This window comes from Hyaena hyaena, unplaced genomic scaffold (assembly GCF_003009895.1).
Source record: "Hyaena hyaena isolate Hyena2069 unplaced genomic scaffold, ASM300989v1 scaffold_220, whole genome shotgun sequence".
Taxonomy (NCBI): Eukaryota; Metazoa; Chordata; class Mammalia; order Carnivora; family Hyaenidae; genus Hyaena; species Hyaena hyaena.
Genome location: NW_024080852.1, coordinates 1,510,878 through 1,530,895, shown reverse-complemented (window position 1 = coordinate 1,530,895; position 20,018 = coordinate 1,510,878). Strand labels below are relative to the sequence as shown.

The following is a 20,018-nucleotide window of genomic DNA, read 5'->3' as shown; positions in this document are numbered from 1 at the left end:
TCTCAAAGGGAAACTTCAGCAAAGACAGGAGAATTCTCCAGAGGAAACCATGGCTTTGGATTCTCTTCTCACGTTTCTGGGTCAGGAAAAACTAAACTCTTACTTGTAAATTATTTTGAAAAATAAGTGAGGGTCTCAGGTGAGGAAGTCACCATTCAGAGAACAAGTAATAGGAGCCTAATCACCGCAGCGTAATTGGCCCATAGAGATGGTCTCTCTGAGGGAAGAGAAAGTGACTTCTTCCAAATCCCACATCTTGCCCATGTCTGCTCTTCCTGAGGGCAATGATGGCCTTCCATCCTGAAGGTAAGGCAGTTATGCTCAGAGGTGCTCCACTGGGTTCTTAGGACCAGCAGTCAGGAAACTAGGGTTTCCTTTCACACACAACTCCTTCCTTGGCTCATGTGGCAACTGGATTGAATCTGGCTACTGGAGAGATAAGTGTCTCATTTGGGCAATGGGTTTAGGGAAAACACATATTTTAATTTTATTAAAAATGTATCAATATTATTAAGTTTAAGATTTTAATTCCAATAGAGTTAACACATCATGTTATGTTATCTATAGATAATAGATCTATCTATATCTATGTTATCTATAGATAGCATAACGAAAAGATATTTTGAGTAGTCAAACTGAGGAGACAGTTCTTCCAGATACCTCTGGAAAATGCAGCACCTAGCACAGGGCTTTGGCTGCATCTGAAGGACTCAATGGGCTCAGCCACCACAGGTCATGTCCTGTGTACACACTGCACCCCTCCACACCCACCCACTCCTGGAAATCTGCACCAGCAGACAGGTTTGTGCCAACTGGCCTCCTTTTTTTTTTTTTTTTTTTTTAATGTTTTTAATTTATTTCTGAGAGAGAGACAGTGTGAGCAAGGGAGGGTCAGAGAGAGAGGGAGACACAGAATCCAAAACAGTTTCCAGGCTCTGAGCTGGCTGTCAGCACAGAGCCCGACATGGGGCTCGAACCCACAAACCGTGAGATCATGACCTGAGCCGAAGTTCGACGCCCAACTGACTGAGCCACCCAGGCGCCCCTGCCAACTGGCATTCTTAAATGATGATGGTCAGAATGTGATTTCAGCTGGACAGCTGGCTTCATACTTCCCGTTGCCCCAACAGAAACCATGCTAAGCGTGTTTCTATTTGTAATCCATACCTTCCTTTAAGGAAAGCCCTGACCTTTAAAACTCGGGCATCACTACATTTAAAAATCAAGCCCTTAAGTAATTATTAGTTTTTGAGAAGTGAAAGGCTCAAAACTCTAAGAGATTTTTATCAGATTTTAAAACAGATTCCCCTTATTTGTGTACCTGAGAATACATTAATCGTCAGCTACCTCCAGCACTGTTGTTTGTTTGTTTTTGTTATTGTTTCTTGGAGCCATCTGCTGGTCACGTGCCTTTACATGGCTTGTTGCATATAGTATAACATCTTTAGGGACTCCGCATCCACCTTCCCAGGACTAGCTCATGAAATACTATCTGTAGACGGTCAGGTTCCGTTGATGGTCCCCAGACACAGATTTTTCTTGTAAGGTCATTTGTCTGTCTCCTTTGTACCCAAGTACTTTGGCCTTGATACTTTTGTATCCCAATTTTTCCTTTTTCATTAGGGGTAAAGAGGTATGTTTCCTCCTTCTTTGGTAGAAATGTTACAAAGTGACTTGCTAACCTTTTGAAGCTCGGGAGTAAATTCTAAAGAATCAAAGAACACTTATCTCAATCAAAGAACACTTATCTCTTAGAGTGAGCATGGTTTACCAAGTTTGATTTATTCATAAAGTTTGCATTCATATGCAAATGCCCACAGACCTCTCTGCTGGCTAATCCCAGCATCTCAGGCACCCTATTTATCTGGGCTTAGCTGCATTTACTGTCATGAGTACCCTTCACACAAAGTGGGATTTTCATCACAAATGGCATTATCCAATCACAGACAGCAGTAAGCAGATAATATCTCCTTGGGACAGCTGTGCATGAGTTTGACTTTCTCTACCCAAAGGGCAGAGTAATTAGAGGGACAAAGGATGTGGGAGATTGAGCTGGTCCATGAGTTTTTTTGGAAATCACTTGTGATTTGAATAAGGTGCAAACAAGATTAATAAGAGTTCTAAAGAGAATTTCTGAATACTGGAGCCCTTGAACTTTCTGAAGTACTGATAACATCAGCAGGATTAGAGAGTTTGGAGATGTTATTGAGCAGGCTAGAGTATCACCTTCTGGTCATGTAAGTTATGGTAGATGGAGCATTAGCCCATGGAGGCAATAAGACAGTTTCCTAAGAAGAAGAAATAGTCATATATCTCAGATGAGGATAAAAGTAAGAGGAGATTAAAAGAAAAGATAACCAACAGTCTTTTCACTGAATTCATTCTGGTTAATTATGTTCCATCAGAGATAGACTCCAAACCACAGCTATCACTGCCCAGGACACATATGGACTCAGTGGAATGTGCAGCCAGTGTTCCATGATTTCTTAGCTAATAGGCAAATAGGTGTGGCAAGTATTTGAGTGCCTATCATTTCTAAGGGAAGCTTTTTAATGCGTCTTTGACTTTGATTTGTTTCTTCCCAGTCATACCTGTGCTGTGCTTCTCTTCCAAAGGAGGAGGAAAAGAACACTGCCGATTCTTTCCTCTTACCCTCTAACAGAAACAAGACAAGCAGATGAAGACTTTTCAAAACAGATGCTGATCACCCAAGGCTTTAACTCTTTATTTCACTGACTCTGAAATGTAACGTTTACTACCTTCTAACTTGCAACCTAAAATTTCTGATTTTAAAAGGATGAAAACTGAGTATTTCATTTGCATAGATACTCTAGAAGTAAAATGGTAAATTGGAAACAACAGTTAATGCCTGTTAGACTCCATTCAGTATGGCTTTTGAGGTAATAAAGAGGGGAATACTGGTATCCTATGAAGAATTAAACAAACTCCATGTTTAGGAACTGGTCCTAAGAAAGAGAAGGATGTTTTCATTAATCTTTTTAACTCAAATGTCTATTTTAGTAAAACCTTTCCTATTTAAGGGAGGAGAGGAGGGGCGCCTGGGTGGCTTAGTCGGTTAAGCGTCCGACTTTCGCTCGGGTCGTGATCTCGCGGTTCGTGGGTTCGAGCCCCGCGTCGGGCTCTGTGCTGACTGCCAGCTCAGAGCCTGGAGCCTGTTTCAGTCTGTGACTCCCTCTCTCTCTGACCCTCCCCTGCTCACGCTGTCTCTCTCTCTCCTAGAAATAAATAAAAATATTAAAAAAAAAAAAAAAAGGGAGGAGAGGAGAGTTCTCCTTCCTTGAATTGACCATATCAATGGGTTCTATTGTGGTCCCAAACCCTGAAGGAGAAATGTAATCTGGGAAAGCACACACCTCAGTGTGAGATGGCTTCTTGGTCTGAATGACCTCCTCGGCCCCTCCGCCACCTTAAGTATCTGGTATCTATTGATTTACAACTTGGATTTGGTCCTCAGAGGCTCATGGGCAGAGAAAACCAGACATGGAAGAGTGAGTTCATTCTGCTGGGGCTGTCCAGCCGCTGGGACACTCAGGTCTCCCTCTTTGTCCTTTTCCCGGTCATGTATCTGGTGACCGTGCTGGGGAGCTCCCTCCTCCTCCTCCTCCTCATCAGACTGGACAGCAGGCTACACATGCCTATGTACTTTTTCCTCAGTGTCCTGTCCTGTGTGGACATCTGTTATACCAACAGCACCGTCCCACAGCTCCTGGTTCACTTCCTGTCAGCCCGGAAGTCCATCCCATTCCACAGCTGTGTGCTCCAGCTGTTAATCTCCCTGGCCCTGGGCAGCTCCGAGTTCTTCCTGCTGGGAGCCATGGCCTACGACCGCTCTGTGGCGGTGTGCCGCCCGCTGCACTACACGGTCATCATGCATGGGGGGCTCTGCCTGGGGCTGGCTGCTGGCTGCTTGGGGGCTGGCTTCATGAATTCATTGATGCAGACAATTATCATCTTCCAGCTACCTTGGTGCCGTAATGTTATCAATCACTTTGCCTGTGAGATGTTGGCTGTGCTGAGGCTGACCTGTGTGGACATCTCCTTCAACAAGGTCACGGTGGCCATCTCAGGATTTCTGGTGATCATGCTTCCCTGCTTCCTGGTTCTGTTCTCCTACGTTCGTATAGCTGCTGCCTTTCTGCACATCCGCTCTGCCCAGGGACGCTGCAAGGCTTTTGAGACCTGCGCCTCCCACCTCACCGTGGTCTCCATGTGCTTCGGAACAGCCATCTTCACATACTTGAGACCCACTGCTGGCTCCTCGGCAGAGCAAGAGAAGATGGTTGCCCTGTTCTATGCTGTGGTGACCCCAATGCTGAATCCCTTAATCTACAGCCTGAGGAACAAGGAGGTAATGAACGCCCTGAGAAGACTGTTGGGAAAACTTAGTGCAAAAAGGTGAAGAGTCAAAGAACTCTTCCTTCCTTCCAATAGCCTGAAGGAGGACATTTCAAACGAAGAGGAAATGGTTGACATGCCCTTTTCTCCAGATTTGCTCATAAGGTAGATCAAGGTGAGCACAGTCTTGAAGACTGACTTTTCACATTAGTCCACATTTTGACTATGTATTAATGCCCTATTATACGTACAGTAAAAAAAAAAAAAAAAAAGCTTCCAGTTATTAAGTTGGGGTCTGCTGGGTTAGCAGTCTTTCCACAGTTCACACTTTTCCTACACTTTTCTTATTTCTCCTGTACATGCCTCGAGGAAATGCAGTGTGGACAATGAAAAGTCTCAGAACGAGAACAGCCACGGCTCACATCCTGACCCACCCCTCACCAGCACTGTGGCTTTGACAAATATGTTTAATATCTCTGACCTCCAGTTTCCTCAATCATAAAAAGAAGGAATAACATTCAATATGTGTGATTATTTTGGAGATTATAAACACTCTATGTAAAATACTTGGTAGGGGAGTGGTATAGATATTTAACTATTTAAAAAAAAATTTTAGTGTTTATCTTTGAGAGAGAGAGAGAACAGGAAGAGGCAGAGAGAGAGAGGGAAACACAGAATCTGAAGCAGGCTCCAGGCTCTGAGCTGTCAGCACAGAGCCTGGCATGGGGCTCCAACTTGTGAACCGCTAGACCTTGACTTGAGCCAAAGTTGGACGCTTAACCGACTGAGCTACTCAGGTGCTCCTCAACTATGTTTTTTAATGTTTATTTATTTTGAGAAAGAGCTCACACACAAGCAGGGGAGGGGCAGAGAGAGAAGAGAGAGAATCCTAACAGGCTCCGCACTGTCAAGTGTCAGCACAGAGCCTGGTGTGGGGCTTGATTTCATGAACTGCTAGATCATGACCCGAGGTGGAATCAAGAGTTGGACCTTAACTGACTGAGCCACCCAGGAGTGCTGTCATTCAACTATTTTTTAAAATAGTTTTTAGGACAAAATTTTAGGGCTAAGCATTATGCAAACTTCTCTCCATATGTAATTATACAAAATGAACTTTTCCTATTGTATGGTTCTAGTAAGTCCTGGTCTGCTCCAGGTGATCATCTTACCCAGAACCATGGCATCTATCTATAGATCTCTCTGTCCCAATCTCTGATCTCTCAATCTCTCAGCCATTCATCTCTTATATATATTTTTAGCTCCAAGGCAGGCAAAACCTTTCTCAGGAGCTTCAAACACATGTATCCAATGGCTTGCTTAACACTTTCAATTACATCACATGAGTTGCATTCTTAACATAGATAAAGTAGAATGTGCTTGGTATGTCTTTGAAGTCTCTTTAATCTATAAGTTCTGCCCAACTCTTTGTTTATCCTGCAATTTACTTGAGTGGCCCAGGCCATTTGACCTGCAGAAGGCATCTTTTCTTAGAAAATAAATCTGGTCATAGCTTTATCCTCCTTAGAATAAAGTCCCGCTTCGTACACGTGGGGCCTGATGTGGTCCAGCTGCAGCAGCAGAGATAATTAGTTTATAATATTCCTCAGTAGCTGGATCATTATCACCTGCACACGGACCCTTTTATTAATTGTTAAAAATTATTTCTTGGCAGCCACTATGGAATAACAGTATGGAAGTTCCTAAAAAATTTAAAAATAGAACTACCATATGATCCAATAATTCTACTACTGGGTATTTACCCAAAGAATATGAAAACACTAATTTGAAAAGATATAAGCACCCCCGTGTTTATTGCAACATCATTTACAATAGTCAAATTATGGAAGCAGTCCACTGTCCACTGTCCACTGATAGAAGAATGGATAAAGAAGACGTGGCGTATAGATATATACAATGGAATATTACTCAGTCATAAAAAGTAATGAGATCTTGCCATTTGCAGCAACACTGATAGATCCAGAGGGCGTAATGCTAAGTGAAATAAGTCAGAGAAAGACAAATAACATATGATTTCACTCATATGTGAAATTTAAGAAATAAAGAAAGAAAAGAGAGACAAACCAAAAAAACCAGACTCAACTATAGAGAAGAAACAGATAGTTACCAAGGGGGAGGTGGGTGGAGGATGGGTGAAACAGGTGAATGGGATTAAGAAAACACTCAGCATGATGAGCACTAAGGATGATGTATGGAACTGGTGAATCGCTCTGTTGTACACCTGAAACTAATATGACACTGTTAATGATACTGAATTTAAAATTTAAAAATTAATGATCTTTTGTCTTATTTTTTATTTCTTCCTTGCTGTGTGGACAACTCTTCTAATATGTTTAATGTTTGAGAGTATATTTATGTTGTTTTTTAAAATGCTATGTATTTTTGACTACTTATGTTGTGTCTTCATGTTTTTCACTCACCACTATATTTTGAAGATCCATACATATTGCTAGTCGATGACTTCTAATGGTTCATAGTGATCCATAGTAAACCATATTCTAGCTGTTTCTCTGTTATGGCACCCAACTGCCCACCATCACATACAGCCCTCTGATAAACATCATGATAACGCACACTTAATGAGCTGTGTGAGAATTTATTTGGGAATATTCGCAGGAACCAACGTGCGAGGTTATAGGTAATGCTCACCAGAATGGCTTTGTAAGTCTCTACTCCTACTTCAGTGCCTGAGGGTTCTTCTCTATCTACAGCCTGCATGTTTTGAATTTTTCTAGCTTGAAAGATACAAAATTATTTTCTTTTTCATTACTCTGATAAGTAATCCATATGACTATGTCTCCATACATGGACTCTTGATTTCCATGTATCTTCACCCCATTCTGTTCTATCCATGGCTTCCCGACCTCATGAAGTTCATGCTAACTCCATCATTACAGTGGTTAGACCATCTACCACTCTCTTTTTTCTCATATCTGATTCAAATCTGGAAGAATATCTTGTTGTCTCTACATTCAAAATATATACAGAATATAATCACTTATCATCTCTACTCCTGTACCCTGATGTGAGCCATTATCATCTCCCACTTGCGTTACTACAATAGCCTGCAGCGTACTTCTCTGTGACAACCCCTATCTCCCAGCACTCGGAGTGATCCCTTTGAAACAAAAGTCAAATGATGCCATTCATCTTTTCAGCCTACAATTACTCAGAATAAGCCGTGAAGTGTTTACAATGAAAACAGGCCTGTTCTCAACTATACTCTGCCTGGAATGCTCTTTACTCACGGCCGCTTCCTCACCCCTCCTAATTCTTCATTCGACTGTCATTACTGACCCATTCAATATACAAACTTTCTTTGCGCCCCCACTCCTGTTCCCTCCTGAGAGCAGCATTCTTTGTTTTGTTCATTTACATATACCAAATGTCTAGAATAGTGTCTGTCTCCTAGTGGGCACATAATAAATATTTTCTGAGTGAATAATATTATCCACCTTTTGGGTTTCCATTGCTGTACGCTGAGCATTCATTTCCTTTGGGTCTTTTGCCATTTCCTTGTTGATGTGTATATTATAAATATTAGTCCTTTCTGTTATAACCATCGCAAATACATAGCTCCAAGCTGTCGTCTCTCTGTTAACTTTACTCATGGAGTCATTTGTTGAACAGAAAGCCTTTTTTGATATAATCTGATTCATCCAATTTTTGTTCTATGACTTATACTTAGGAAGGTTTCCCCGCAAGCATTCCTGCATCAGGGTCATAAAATATTCTATTTTCCTATTTAATGAAGTTGTCTACTTTTACCATTCACAGTTATTTCCTTAGTTTATGTGAAGTTTTCTTTTCCATATGTTGTCAAATATGGATCTGGTGGGTTTTCTTCCATGTTGTGGTCCACTTATCAAATAGTCTGTTCTTACTCATCTGTCTTCAGTAACTTTAATGTATTATGTACAGATCTGTTTTTGAACTCTATTCTTTTTCTTTTGTTCATTTGTTTGCACCCTCAGCATACAATTCTATCATTCTATTACTAGAAGTCTTCTTGGTTTGTAGTAAGTCATCATTTGTCATGTGCAGTTTATCAAATAAGATGGGCAAACACATCTTCTTCAAAGTTATTAAATATGTAATCAAAATAGCTAGTCTATGTATATTTATTTATAGTCCATCTATAAATAGTCATCTATTTACAGAATAATGTATTTCATATAAATTTTTGTGTAATTTTATTAAGTTCCCCAAAAGGTCCATCTAAAATTTTGATTAGGTTTGCACTGAATATGTAGATTAATTTAGAGCATTGACATCTTTATAATATTAAGCTTTGGAGTTGTTCTGATAATCATAAATCTCCTACTTAAAGTTTCAATATTTTCTCCACATTCACTTAGCAGATATCTGTTACATGCATGTTATAGAGCAGATGCTCTTCCAAGTATGGTGGGTACAACAGTGAAACTCAGAAGTGTCTGTCTTCATGGAGATTACATTCTACGTAAGGGAAATACATAATAAATATAAGAAACAATATGTAGTATATTATAGGTATTAACTGCTCTAGAGGAAAATAAAATAGGAAGAGTGGATGATGAATATTGAAAGGACTGAAAGTTTTGGCAAAGCGCTCGTAGAAATCGTGCATACGCCGATGAGAACTTCCAAATACTGTATAACTTAAGTTGCTATTATAAATGGCATTTTCTTTCCTTTCTCTCTTTTTTTTACATTTTATTTATTTCTAGGAGAGAGAGAGAGAGACAGCGTGAGCAGGGGAGGGTCAGAGAGAGAGGGAGTCACAGACTGAAACAGGCTCCAGGCTCCGAGCTGGCAGTCAGCACAGAGCCCGACGCGGGGCTCGAACCCACCAACCGCGAGATCATGACCTAAGCGAAAGTCGGACGCTTAACCGACTAAGCCACCCAGGCGCCCCTCTTTCCTTTCTCTTATTGGTTATTGCTGGCGTACAGAAATGCTGTTGATTTCTGTGAGGTGGCCTGGTATGTAGTTCTTTCTTATTAAGGTTCATTGTTGAAAAATGTTTTTTCTAGGCATATAATATCATTTGTAAATAGCGATTATTTTCCTTATAGTCTTTGTCACCTTAATCTATTTCTTAACTGATATCATAGTCCAGGGCCTTTAATGTCAGGTTAGACTGAAGCTATGATGGCAGGTATCCTTCCAGTTCCTGATCCAAAGCCAAGTACATATGGATTCTCCATTAGGTATACTGTTTACTGTGGATTGAAGACATTTAATTTTTATTAAGTTTTTGAGAAAGAAGTGTAATAAAGTGAGGGAGCACCTGCTTAGTAGATTATAAAACTAAGTACTATTAAAACTGTGGTATTGGCATAGAAAAAAGGCATGAATCAAACCACAATCCCCAAAGAAACCTTTGCATATAGGAATTTAATATATCATCAGTGTATAATTTCAAATTAACATGGGGAAATATGTACCACGAAATAAATGATGTTGGGACCAATGGTTTGACTGAGAGGACAAAGAAATAGCATCTTTCCTGTTACACGCCGTGAAAAGTGAACTCCAACTATCCAAAGGCAAAGAAGTTGCGTGCATTGTACAACTGAGTTTATATTTGCTCTCTCCTTAAAATGTCCTGAATAATGGTAAAAGGCTAGGAAATAAGATAATAGATCCGCAAAGTAAAGAGGACAATAGATAAGAAAAAAAGTCTTTTAAAAGAAATGTCAGAGACATCTGGGAAGGTGGAGAGCAACTTTTTTTCTCCTCTTGTCTTTTTAAGGTCCAGAGCTCACAGGCTCTCCTACACTTGACGTTCTAACTCGACCACAAGCACAGCACGCTGCAGGCAGGCCAGTGTGCTTAGAAGTGGGTCTCGGACCCTGGCTGGGGGAGGACTATTGTCAAAGCTCCCAGAGTAAGTCGGGGAGAAGGAATCACAAGCCTGTTCCTGGAGCAAGGCCAGATAGCCGAGCGGAGGGGGAGAGCCTGGTCACTCTCTCAGACACAAGGCCCAGGAGTGGAGCTCTCCCTCCCTCTTGGAGAAGGGAATACTCAGGGCTTCCACAGGTTTCACTACACAGAGCTTAACATCCTCACTGGAGTTTTTCCATACAAGAAGGCTGGACTTTTATTAAGGGTTCTGAGTGCTGCAAATCTCTAAGTACAAACCAGGGTGTCAAAGATGATCTTCCTTAAAGGAAAAGGTATACGTTTTCAGAAGGTTACAGGATGTGGTGGTAGAATTTCAGACCTAGGGAGCAGCCCCGCCATCCTGTCTCCCTAGGATCTGACATCTGGAAGCCTCCCTGCCCATGCTCAGAACAGACAACGAACTACAAGGCATATCATTGTCCCCCTGAGTTGCCTGGTTGGGAGCTATTGCTCAAAGGAATGTGGAGATGGGTGATCTGGAATGAGGAACTTGAGATGTAATCAGCTCTTCACGCTCACCAAGTGGAGTAGAAATTTCCACCATGCAAGGCTGGTGTCAGTGAGGACCCAGACACACCCCACCCCCTTGAGAAATTAAAGTTTGGAGAGCTCCTTTCTATGCACATGGGACAAGGAAACAAAACTTTGATTTGCAAAGCTGAAATGTGGGTTAGGGCGTTTGGTGCAGAAGTGACCAGAGGGGGAGGGAAAAAGCAAGAAATCTAATAAACAAAGAATAATTGGCCCCTCGAGACTCTGTCACTGAACTTGGAGAAAGTTAAACTGTTCCAATTGTACTTGCTTCAAATTCCACAACTCGCCCAGCCCTGCCATTTTTCCAAGGCACGGGGTGACCTCCTCCATTCTCCAGAGGTGAGTCAGCCCTTGTCAGTGACTTTTGAACACTCATTGAGCAACAGAAGTTCTGGAAGCAAGTTCCTGTAATCCGTAGCCGCCTCCTGCGTTCTTCAAGCCCCTGTTATCCTTTCCTGGAGATTTGTTCCAAGAAAATATGTTCTGGCTCTTCAGATTCGGAAGTCAGAAGTTTCAAGTGATTTAAGGGTCCCGCACCTGTGGTGGCCTGAGCCTGCTAATCAGTTGGCATTGGCGTTCATCTCTGCTTTTCACCCCCTGACTCCTGGAAACAGAGCCCAGATGCTAGGTGACACCGATAGTCCTTTTCTTCACTGATGTCAGCAGAGAGAGGACCCCCTGAGCTCTTTCCTCTCCGTACAGAATTTCCATCTGGGTAACAAGTCTTAGGGTAACATCCTTGCCTGAAATGCTTCCCGTGTTCGTCTGTCTGAGGCTGGCCAGAAACCTAACAGAGCTTTGCTAGGACCCACTGTCTATACCTGCACGCTGAACAAACTGCTCAGCTGTGGCTTGTTGTTAAAACAGTCACTTTCAAGTTTACATGTTCAAGAGTGTTTCCATTTGGTTATGAAAGAAAGCATTTTCGGTATCTTCATTATTGCTAGATAACTACGTGTCTATCCCCACGCCTCACCCCCGGAAAGGCATGGTTTATGCCATTATCTTGATTTTACAGATATGAAAACTGCTGTGCTAGGATTTTAGGGGAACGTGTGCTTTCCATAAAGCTTCATTCGAGTGGAAGGGGGCTTTCGAAATGCAAATCAAATGTTTAAGCTGCATGAAAATGCTTCAAAGAGGCAGAACCGTTGTTAGTAAATGATAAAGACAGCTGTTATATACAACTTGCAATAAAGAGTTGTGTGGGCCACTCACCATGCCTGGCGGTAGCTTGAAGCTCATTCACTCAGCACTCTGGGTCAGGGAAGAGAAAACAGTGTCACAGTGGAGCAGGGCTGGATAGATGGGAGCTGGGCAGAGGAGAGGGGAAGGGGGTGTGTGTGCAGGAGGTGCAGAAGGCTGCCTGACTCAGGAGTCCTAACTTCCGTTCAGATCGGTACAGACCCCCTCTTCCTGTCTGTTCTCTATGCACTTTACTGCCCCTTCTGTCCTTTGTCCACATCCCTTTCCTTTCACAACTGTTTTAAGCCCAGAGGTAGGGGATCTGGGTTTCTGAAGGTCTGCAGTGTGCTGTGGTAATGCAGAGATGACTCTGGAAGTGTCTGCGCTTCTCTACAGAGCAGATGATGGTAGAGCGGCTGAAGAATAGAAATTAAAGCCTGTGTGATTTCGCATTCAGTAACGCCAAATATATGTACTCAGCTAAGCGGTTTTGAGTCTGCTATTTTTTTTTTTTTTTGGGTGGGGAATTTAGGGTTTTCTAGTAATGTAAATGAGGAAAAATTTGTCCTGAAGCTGTGTGTGTATGTGTGTGTGTGTGTGTGTGTGTGTGTGTGGTGGGAGGGTTGTCCTGAAAGATCTCACTGTTCGTATTTTCTGAGAATTCATCAATTTCCCAGGTAAGTCTCTTTTGAGCGGAATTTCTACCATGATTGAACCGGATTCTAGAAAATTTCCCTGCAAAGAAGGACGAAAATAATAAATAATAAGGGATTAAAACTAACATGTTAGGATTGAATACCAAGATAAATAAAATATCAGAAGCCCTGGCACATAAAATATTGGATAGCTTTAGCAACGTGTACATTGATTAAATGTCAAGAAAATGGCATCTATAGATCTTTTCTCCCATTTTCATTGTTTACAGTTCTTCCTCATTTGGTTACATTTCAATTTCCTTGATTTCTTTGTTGTACTTTTTTTTTTTTTTGCCTTCTTTTGGTTTCCTTTTTCCTTTCTGACCATTAATTCTCTCTCTGACTTTTTACTTTTTTCCATAGAGAGCTTATCGATGACTTTGCTCATTTATTTATTCATATTTATATCTCAATATATTCTCCTCTTCTGTTTAACTTTTTGTAACTTTCTCTTTTAAATACTTATCTATTTACTACATGTTTATTTAAGTTTGGGCTAGTTTTGATTTTTAAAAATTTTATGGTTTTTATTTATTTTTGAGACAGCGAAAGACAGAGCATGAGAGGGAGAGGAGCAGAGAGGGAAACACAGAATCTGAAACAGGATCCAGGCTCTGAGCTGCCAGCACAGAACCTGATGTGGGGTTCCAACCCACGAACCCCAAGATCATGCCCTGAGCCGAAGTCAGAAACTTAACCGACAGAGCCACCCAGGCACCCCTTGATTTTTTTTTAAAGAAAGGCATTTAATGAAGACTTTAAATTTGGAATATAATTCGTATCACATGAAATTAACCACTTTACAGTGCACAGTTCCGTATCAGTACATCCCAGAGCTGTGGTTTTATGTTGTGAGTGTACAACTCAGTAAGTTATGAAAGAACTTGGTAAACAGCTAGGGCATGAGTGAGGGTATTTGTGTGTGGGACCCGCAGGGGGTGCTCTGGAAAGCATTCCTCTCACTGGAAAGAGCTGGATCTCTTCTCCACCCATGTAATGATTTGGGTTTAACTACGCTGCTGGCCATTCAACATTTTACCTCTGCCTTTGGAGTGATTATCAAGTGGCCTGGAAATGTAGCCTGCCTTTTATGTTAGTGAGACAGTAACTATTTACTCAAACAGAGAGGGGATGTGTTGGCACTACTCATAAATACTCACTACTAAAGGTAATAGGGTCCAGATTCCCCATGAGAGGCAGATCAGAAGGGACAAATCTCCCCAGTGAGTCCAGACTCACCCCCGTAGCCCAGGATCCTTTGCTGGGACTCATCTTTCACTTTTAAGGGATAGTCTTGGCTGAACAAAACTGTATGTAGGTTTAATCTTCATTTGTAAGCTGACTTTAAACAATGGGCATATACTTTTTTTTTTTTTTTTTTTTTTTTTTTTTTCAAATAGTTTATTGTCAAATTAGTTTCTACATAACACTCAGTGCTCATCCCCAAAGTGCCCTCCTCCAATTGGGCATATACTTTTATCCATTTCTGATATTAGATCATTTTTATTTCCATTAGTGTCCATAATCGTACCCCTTCCTTGTTTTCTTAAGGGAGAAAGAAATGGCTCCCTGCCATGGACTCCATCTTGCACTCATCACCACACCAGACATGAAGTAGAAGCAAGATCATCTTTCTGAGCTTGGGAAGGAGGCCAGCTAATCCTGTACTACAGGAGAGTTTCTAAATGAGGGAGATCTGCTTTGTTTCTCCTCATCCTGTGGTGAATGTGACCTGGGGGACAGACTGCAACATGGCGGGTAAGTGAGGCACCTCCTCAGCTCTGCCATGACTCTGAGGTGGTAAGCTCAAAGGCAGAAGGAACTGAGTCCTCTTGATATGTCTGCTGAGTTTTATGTTAGGGGAAGCCACAGTCTTTCAACAGGGACTATTGCTGTGCTGCACACGGTGTCATGCCGGGCACAAGAGCACAAGGGATGTGCCCTAGGTTTTCAAGTAACCCCGCTAACCTGCTGACCCCTCCTCTGGCTAGACCCTTGCCTCCTTTGCCACCCGTCAATAATGGGCCGCAGTTCAGAGTATTGTTGTGACAATTATTATATTACGTTGTATTATGTTATATATTATATTGTATTATATTATGTTATGTTACATTGTTGTGTTATATTACTTATTAGATATATGGAGTATTTAGTATAATTTGGTATAGAGTAAGAAATAAATGAATAAAACGTTAGTTTAGATCAACTTGATACAGACACAAGTGCAGTTATTTTTAAGTCTTCTCTCAACAGCCTTCCCACCCGTGGCGTTTCGCACTCTAGATGAGCAGGAGTGTTTCAGGAGCTTGTTTCCTTCCCATCATCTGCCACCAAAAGAATAGATAAGGTTGAGAAGTTCTTGGAAAACTTTAGTGATTCACAGGGCAATTGCCTTGGGTAAGTTATCTGAAATAATTTTACAACAAGATTTACTTTGACTTTTACATATCGCTTTTTATTTATTTTTCATTTTTTAAAAATGTTTATTTTTGATAGGGGGGAGTGGGGGAGGGGCAGAGAGAGAGGGAAACAGGATCTAAAGTGGGCTCTGCACTGAGAGCAGCTGAAGGCAGAGAGACCTACTTGGGGCCCAAACCCACCGACGCGAGATCGTGACGTGAGCCGAAGTTGGAGGCTCAATCGGCTGAGCCACCCAGGTGCCCCAACGCATCACTTTTTAAATATATCAAATGTATTTGACTTTAAAAAAGCAAAATCACTTTTATAAATTGTGATTTATCACTTTTTATAAATTGTGTATCACTCTGAAATGCACTTGCCTGACTGAGTTACTGAGCAAGCATAACATGGCTTTAACGACAAATGCTCTTGTTTTGGGTGTGTTTTTGGAGACAGGTGGGAAAACACTACTTGTGAAGTCCATCTTTTTTTCAAAAGGACATTTAAGTCCTGGCTATAGGAGTGTAGACAGTGTAAGTGGATCTGGCACTACCTCGCCACTTCACGTTCACGCTGCCACGTGCATGTGCGCACCACTGACGTACCTGGAAGAGTGGTTACCTCTGAGCCCTGGGCGGACAGGACTGAGGAAAGGTGATCTAGAGTGAGTCTTAACGTACAATGCGGTTCAGATCACTGGCGTTGCTTTAAAGGACAGGCTACAATAGAATGCGTCTTGGAAACAAGTCATCACACTTTGGTATGTTTCAGGTTTTATTAAGTGTGTTATTGGGTTTATTTCGTGAAATCCTAACACAAAGTAGTAAGCACGAAATAACTTAATTTCTTTAACATTTACGTTTTCGGCAATTCTTGAAATGTATAAATATATACAGGGGGGTATAATTCTCTTCTAAAACTGCAGATTTGCCGATGTCAGAGAGAGCTGTGTAAAGTGTGGTTTCCATAGCTATTGGTGAATCTCTAAAAAGCAATGGTGTGCTAACGATACATTTACATAAGGATAGGAGAGTACTGTAAACATACCAGCCCATATTTTGATTAGAGCTTTCATGACTAGGAAATTTTCTAGCCAGTATAATGACCATGTTTTGTTTTTTTTTATCTCCGTGTAAAATATGGCAAAATGAAAAGAAGCTAATGTACAAACAGGTGTGGTACAACAGAAATTACAAGCAAAGGGACACTAAAAAATTAAGACAATGCTCTTGGTTTTTAACCATGAGGCTGAACGACCTGTTAATTTTGAACATTCTGGAAAAATATCATTCTTGATTATGACCTACTTATTTGCCATGAAGATTTTTAATCCTTTATTTTATTACATAGTAAGGAGCTTTATTTCCATTGTGAATTTCTTTGCCAGTCTTGTAGCTAATCTTGTTCCTGTTAATTCTGGTGTGAGTGACTGGAAGCTTCCAGGGCAAAGCCTTGAATGGATTTCTCACATTGTTTGATCATTTCCACTGATTTCTGTGTATCTGTGTTTTGAAAGCTCGGTTTTTAATAAATTCCTTGGTATTTCTGGTCTTATTCAAAACAATGCTAAATCCTGTGTATTTTATGACTAACAGTCTGAATGTTGCTATCTTCATGGCAGTGAACCTTGACCTTAAGTCTCCCAACCACCTATGTTCTAAGTGGTATGATCTCTAATAACTATTCTAAGTTTTTAGGCTAAAAATGGAAGTTTTTGATAAATGCAATGAGAGTCTGTTCTCTATCTATAGTTATAGTATGAGTAGCACAGGAGCCATTGGGGTAATAATAATCTTTCATGTAGAGCTTTCATGTACTGTCACAGGAAGGTCTCTAAGACTTCAGGCTTCCACCTGTATACTTTAGTTATGGATCACTACTTTCTTTCTGTAAGTGAGCAAAAGAAAAGAGACATAAAAGAAATTTTGTTCTTGGGTCAAAAATTAGTGTCTATGTCCTCATGTTCTGTAATTAACACCTGATTTTCTATCCTTCTGTCTTCACGGGTAAGGACTGATCAATGGTGTACTGAGAAACGAATAAGCTGTTCCTTCCTTGAGAAAACGTCATTATTAAGTAACAACCTCATATCGTTAAACGAGTTATTAAATTCCCCTTAAGGCACATGAGAGATGAATTTTAGTAACTATATGTACTTTCTTTTCATGAAACACCTGATTATTTATTTATTTTGAAATGAGAGAAAGAGAGAGGGAGAGAGAGAGTCCAAGCAAACTTGGACAAAATGTGGTCAGTGCAGAATCCCACATGGGGCTTGAACCCATGAACCGTGAGATTGTGACCTGAGCCGAAATAAAGAGTTGGATGCTTAACCAACTTAGCCATCCAGGTGCCCCAATAACACCTGACCTTTTTAAATTTAAAAAAACATTTTTTTTTTAAATTTTTGAGAGAGAGACAGAGAGCGAGAACAAGCAGGGAAGGGGCAGAGGGAGGGAGGGAGACACAGATTCTGAAGCAGGCTCCAGGCTCTGAACTATCAGCCCAGAGCCCAGTGTGGGGCTTGAACTCACAAACTGTGAGATCTGAATTGAGCCAAAGTCAGAAGCTCAACCGACTGAGCCACCCAGGTGCCCTTACAATACCTGATTCTTAAAGTTGTCTATCTTGGGTTGATCTCACCCATTGCAGCCACTGGTGTGAGGTAGGTGGAGAGGAGACTTTCCACTTGGCAGTGTCAAAATAAAAGGGCAGCTGGGGCACCTGGGTGGCTCAGTCGGTTAACCATCCCACTTCAGCTCAGGTCATGATCTCATGGTTCATGGGTTTGAGCCCCACATCGGTCTCTGTGCTGACAGCTAACTCAGAGCCTGGAGCCTGTTTCAGATTCTGTCTCCCTCTTTCTCTGACCCTCCCCTGCTCACACTATCTCTCTCTCCCTCTCAGAAATTAAAAAAAAAAAAAGCATTCAAAATAAAAGGGCAAGGTACAGCAAATAAATTGAAAATCATTTATTAATAAGATATAAGAATATTATTTAAAATATTCAGGGTTTCATGGATGCATTCCCCTGAAGATGGGTAAGTAGGGTGTGCCTGAGATATCTAGAGGGGAAACCCAATAAACAAAAGGAAGTTAAATGGGACTGAACATCAGTCAATTCAGAAAAATGTCTTTCATGTGAACCAAAAAGTTTCTCACCAGAAAGACATGAATTTTCAATAATAGCTACTAAATGGAATAGGATTTTAAGTCTAAAGACTTCACTAATTTCCTTCCCCCATTTAAGAGCAGATGTTTGGGAGAAGAAATTCTTTTCCAATAAATTGAATTCCACGAATGTAACTTCTTTTCTCTTTGATTTCCAGCTGCATAGCTGGGTCCCATTGTGCTCCTCATGTGGATGGGTTCAAGCAGAGTGTGGATGACAAGTTGGCTAAGATGTTCTAGAAGAACTGAGTTCAGATGGGTAGGCTCTCCATAAAAGCCACTTTCCAATCCTGAGTTTTCATGATTTGTTTTTTCAACGTCTTCAGAGTTTGGTCCTCAGAAACTCATGGGCCAGGAAAATAAAACCCAGACATGGGTGAGTGAGTTCATTCTGCTGGGGCTGTCCAGTGACTGGGAGACACAAGTCTTCCTCTTTATCCTGTTCCTGACCATGTACTTGGTGACTCTGGTGGGAAATGTTCTCATTCTTCTTCTGATCAGACTGGACAGCAGGCTTCATAACCCCATGTACTTCTTCCTTAGTGTTTTATCCTTTGTGGACCTTTGTTATTCAAACAGTTTTGCCCCACAAATGCTGGCCCACCTGCTCTCAGCCCAGAAGTCCATCCCATTCTACAGCTGTGTGCTCCAGCTGTTTATCTCCCTGGCACTGGGCAGCTCTGATTTCTTCCTGTTGGGAGCCATGGCCTATGACCGCTATGTGGCGGTGTGCCACCCGCTGCATTACACGGTCATCATGCATGGACGGCTGTGTCTGGGGCTGGCTGCTGGCTGCTTGGGGGCTGGTTTCACCAATTCTTTGATGGAAACAATCATTACTTTCCTGCTTCCCCTGTGTCACAATGTTATTAATCACTTTGCCTGTGAGACCCTAGCAGTGCTACGGCTAGCCTGTGTGGACATCTCCTTCAACAAGGTCATGGTGGCCATCTCCGGATTTCTGGTGATCATGCTTCCCTGTTTCCTGGTTCTGTTCTCCTATGTTCGTATAGTTACTGCCATTCTAAATATTCGTTCTGCTCAGGGACGTAGCAAAGCCTTTGGGACGTGTACCTCCCACCTCACTGTGTTTTGTATGTGCTTTGGGGCTACCATCTTTACCTACCTGGGGCCACGGTCAGCCTCCTCAGAGGAAGTGGAGAAGCGGGTTGCTCTATTCTATGCTCTGGTGGCACCTATGTTGAACCCCTTGATCTACAGCTTGAGGAATAAGGAAGTTATGGCTGCTCTCCGAAAGGCTCTAGAGAAATTCAGAGATAAAGAGTAAAGACCATAAGAATTTCTTGTTATCTATCATCAGAACCAAAAAGGAGATCAGTTGAAGGTAGACAGGACTCCCACACTTAAACTAAAGAAGACTAAATTGCCCTTGTGTTTGGATAAAGCATCTTTTACCTGATTAATGAATTTCCTGAATAGGCCAAAGACAGATAATTCACATTATCAGTGAATCTCAGTGATCCACGAGATGATCTCTTCTTAATCATCTTCTCTCAGGTATCCAGTGGTATTTAAACTTCATCTGCCCACTATTTATTTTATTAGGATATCAGTGTATAAAGAAGTGATCTGCGGCTTCATCCAGCAGACCTGGCATGGAATAGATAAAGAGATGAATTCTACTTATTAGGTCTGTTTCACCTGTAGAACAGAATGGAGAATGTCTGTTCTTTCTATATGAAAAGACCCCATTTATTTGCAGAACAGCCTTATTTCCCCCAGGATAATTACAAATGGCTTCTTTAACTC

At 41.4% G+C, this 20,018-nt stretch overlaps 2 protein-coding genes and 1 non-coding gene across 3 annotated transcripts; all 3 read left to right on the top strand.

The window, feature by feature from the left end:
- The first annotated feature begins 3,057 nt into the window (after positions 1-3,057).
- On the top strand, positions 3,058-3,142 carry TRNAE-UUC. Its single transcript has one exon. It is a non-coding gene; the product is annotated as a tRNA-Glu (tRNA).
- A 339-nt stretch (positions 3,143-3,481) lies between these two features.
- LOC120238995 (olfactory receptor 2F1-like) lies at positions 3,482-4,420 on the top strand. The gene has a single exon (XM_039243070.1). The coding sequence runs from the start codon at positions 3,482-3,484 to the stop codon at positions 4,418-4,420; it is 939 nt and encodes a 312-aa protein (XP_039099001.1).
- A 14,174-nt stretch (positions 4,421-18,594) lies between these two features.
- Positions 18,595-19,536, top strand: LOC120238996 (olfactory receptor-like protein OLF3). The gene has a single exon (XM_039243071.1). It carries the CDS (start codon positions 18,595-18,597, stop codon positions 19,534-19,536), a length of 942 nt encoding a protein of 313 aa, XP_039099002.1.
- Positions 19,537-20,018: the final 482 nt, after the last annotated feature.

What these genes read in the sequence shown, in the direction of transcription:
- LOC120238995 (XM_039243070.1), top strand. Translation starts at nt 3,482, where the DNA reads ATGGGCAGAGAAAACCAGACATGGAAGAGTGAGTTCATTCTGCTGGGG.
- LOC120238996 (XM_039243071.1), top strand. Translation starts at nt 18,595, where the DNA reads ATGGGCCAGGAAAATAAAACCCAGACATGGGTGAGTGAGTTCATTCTG.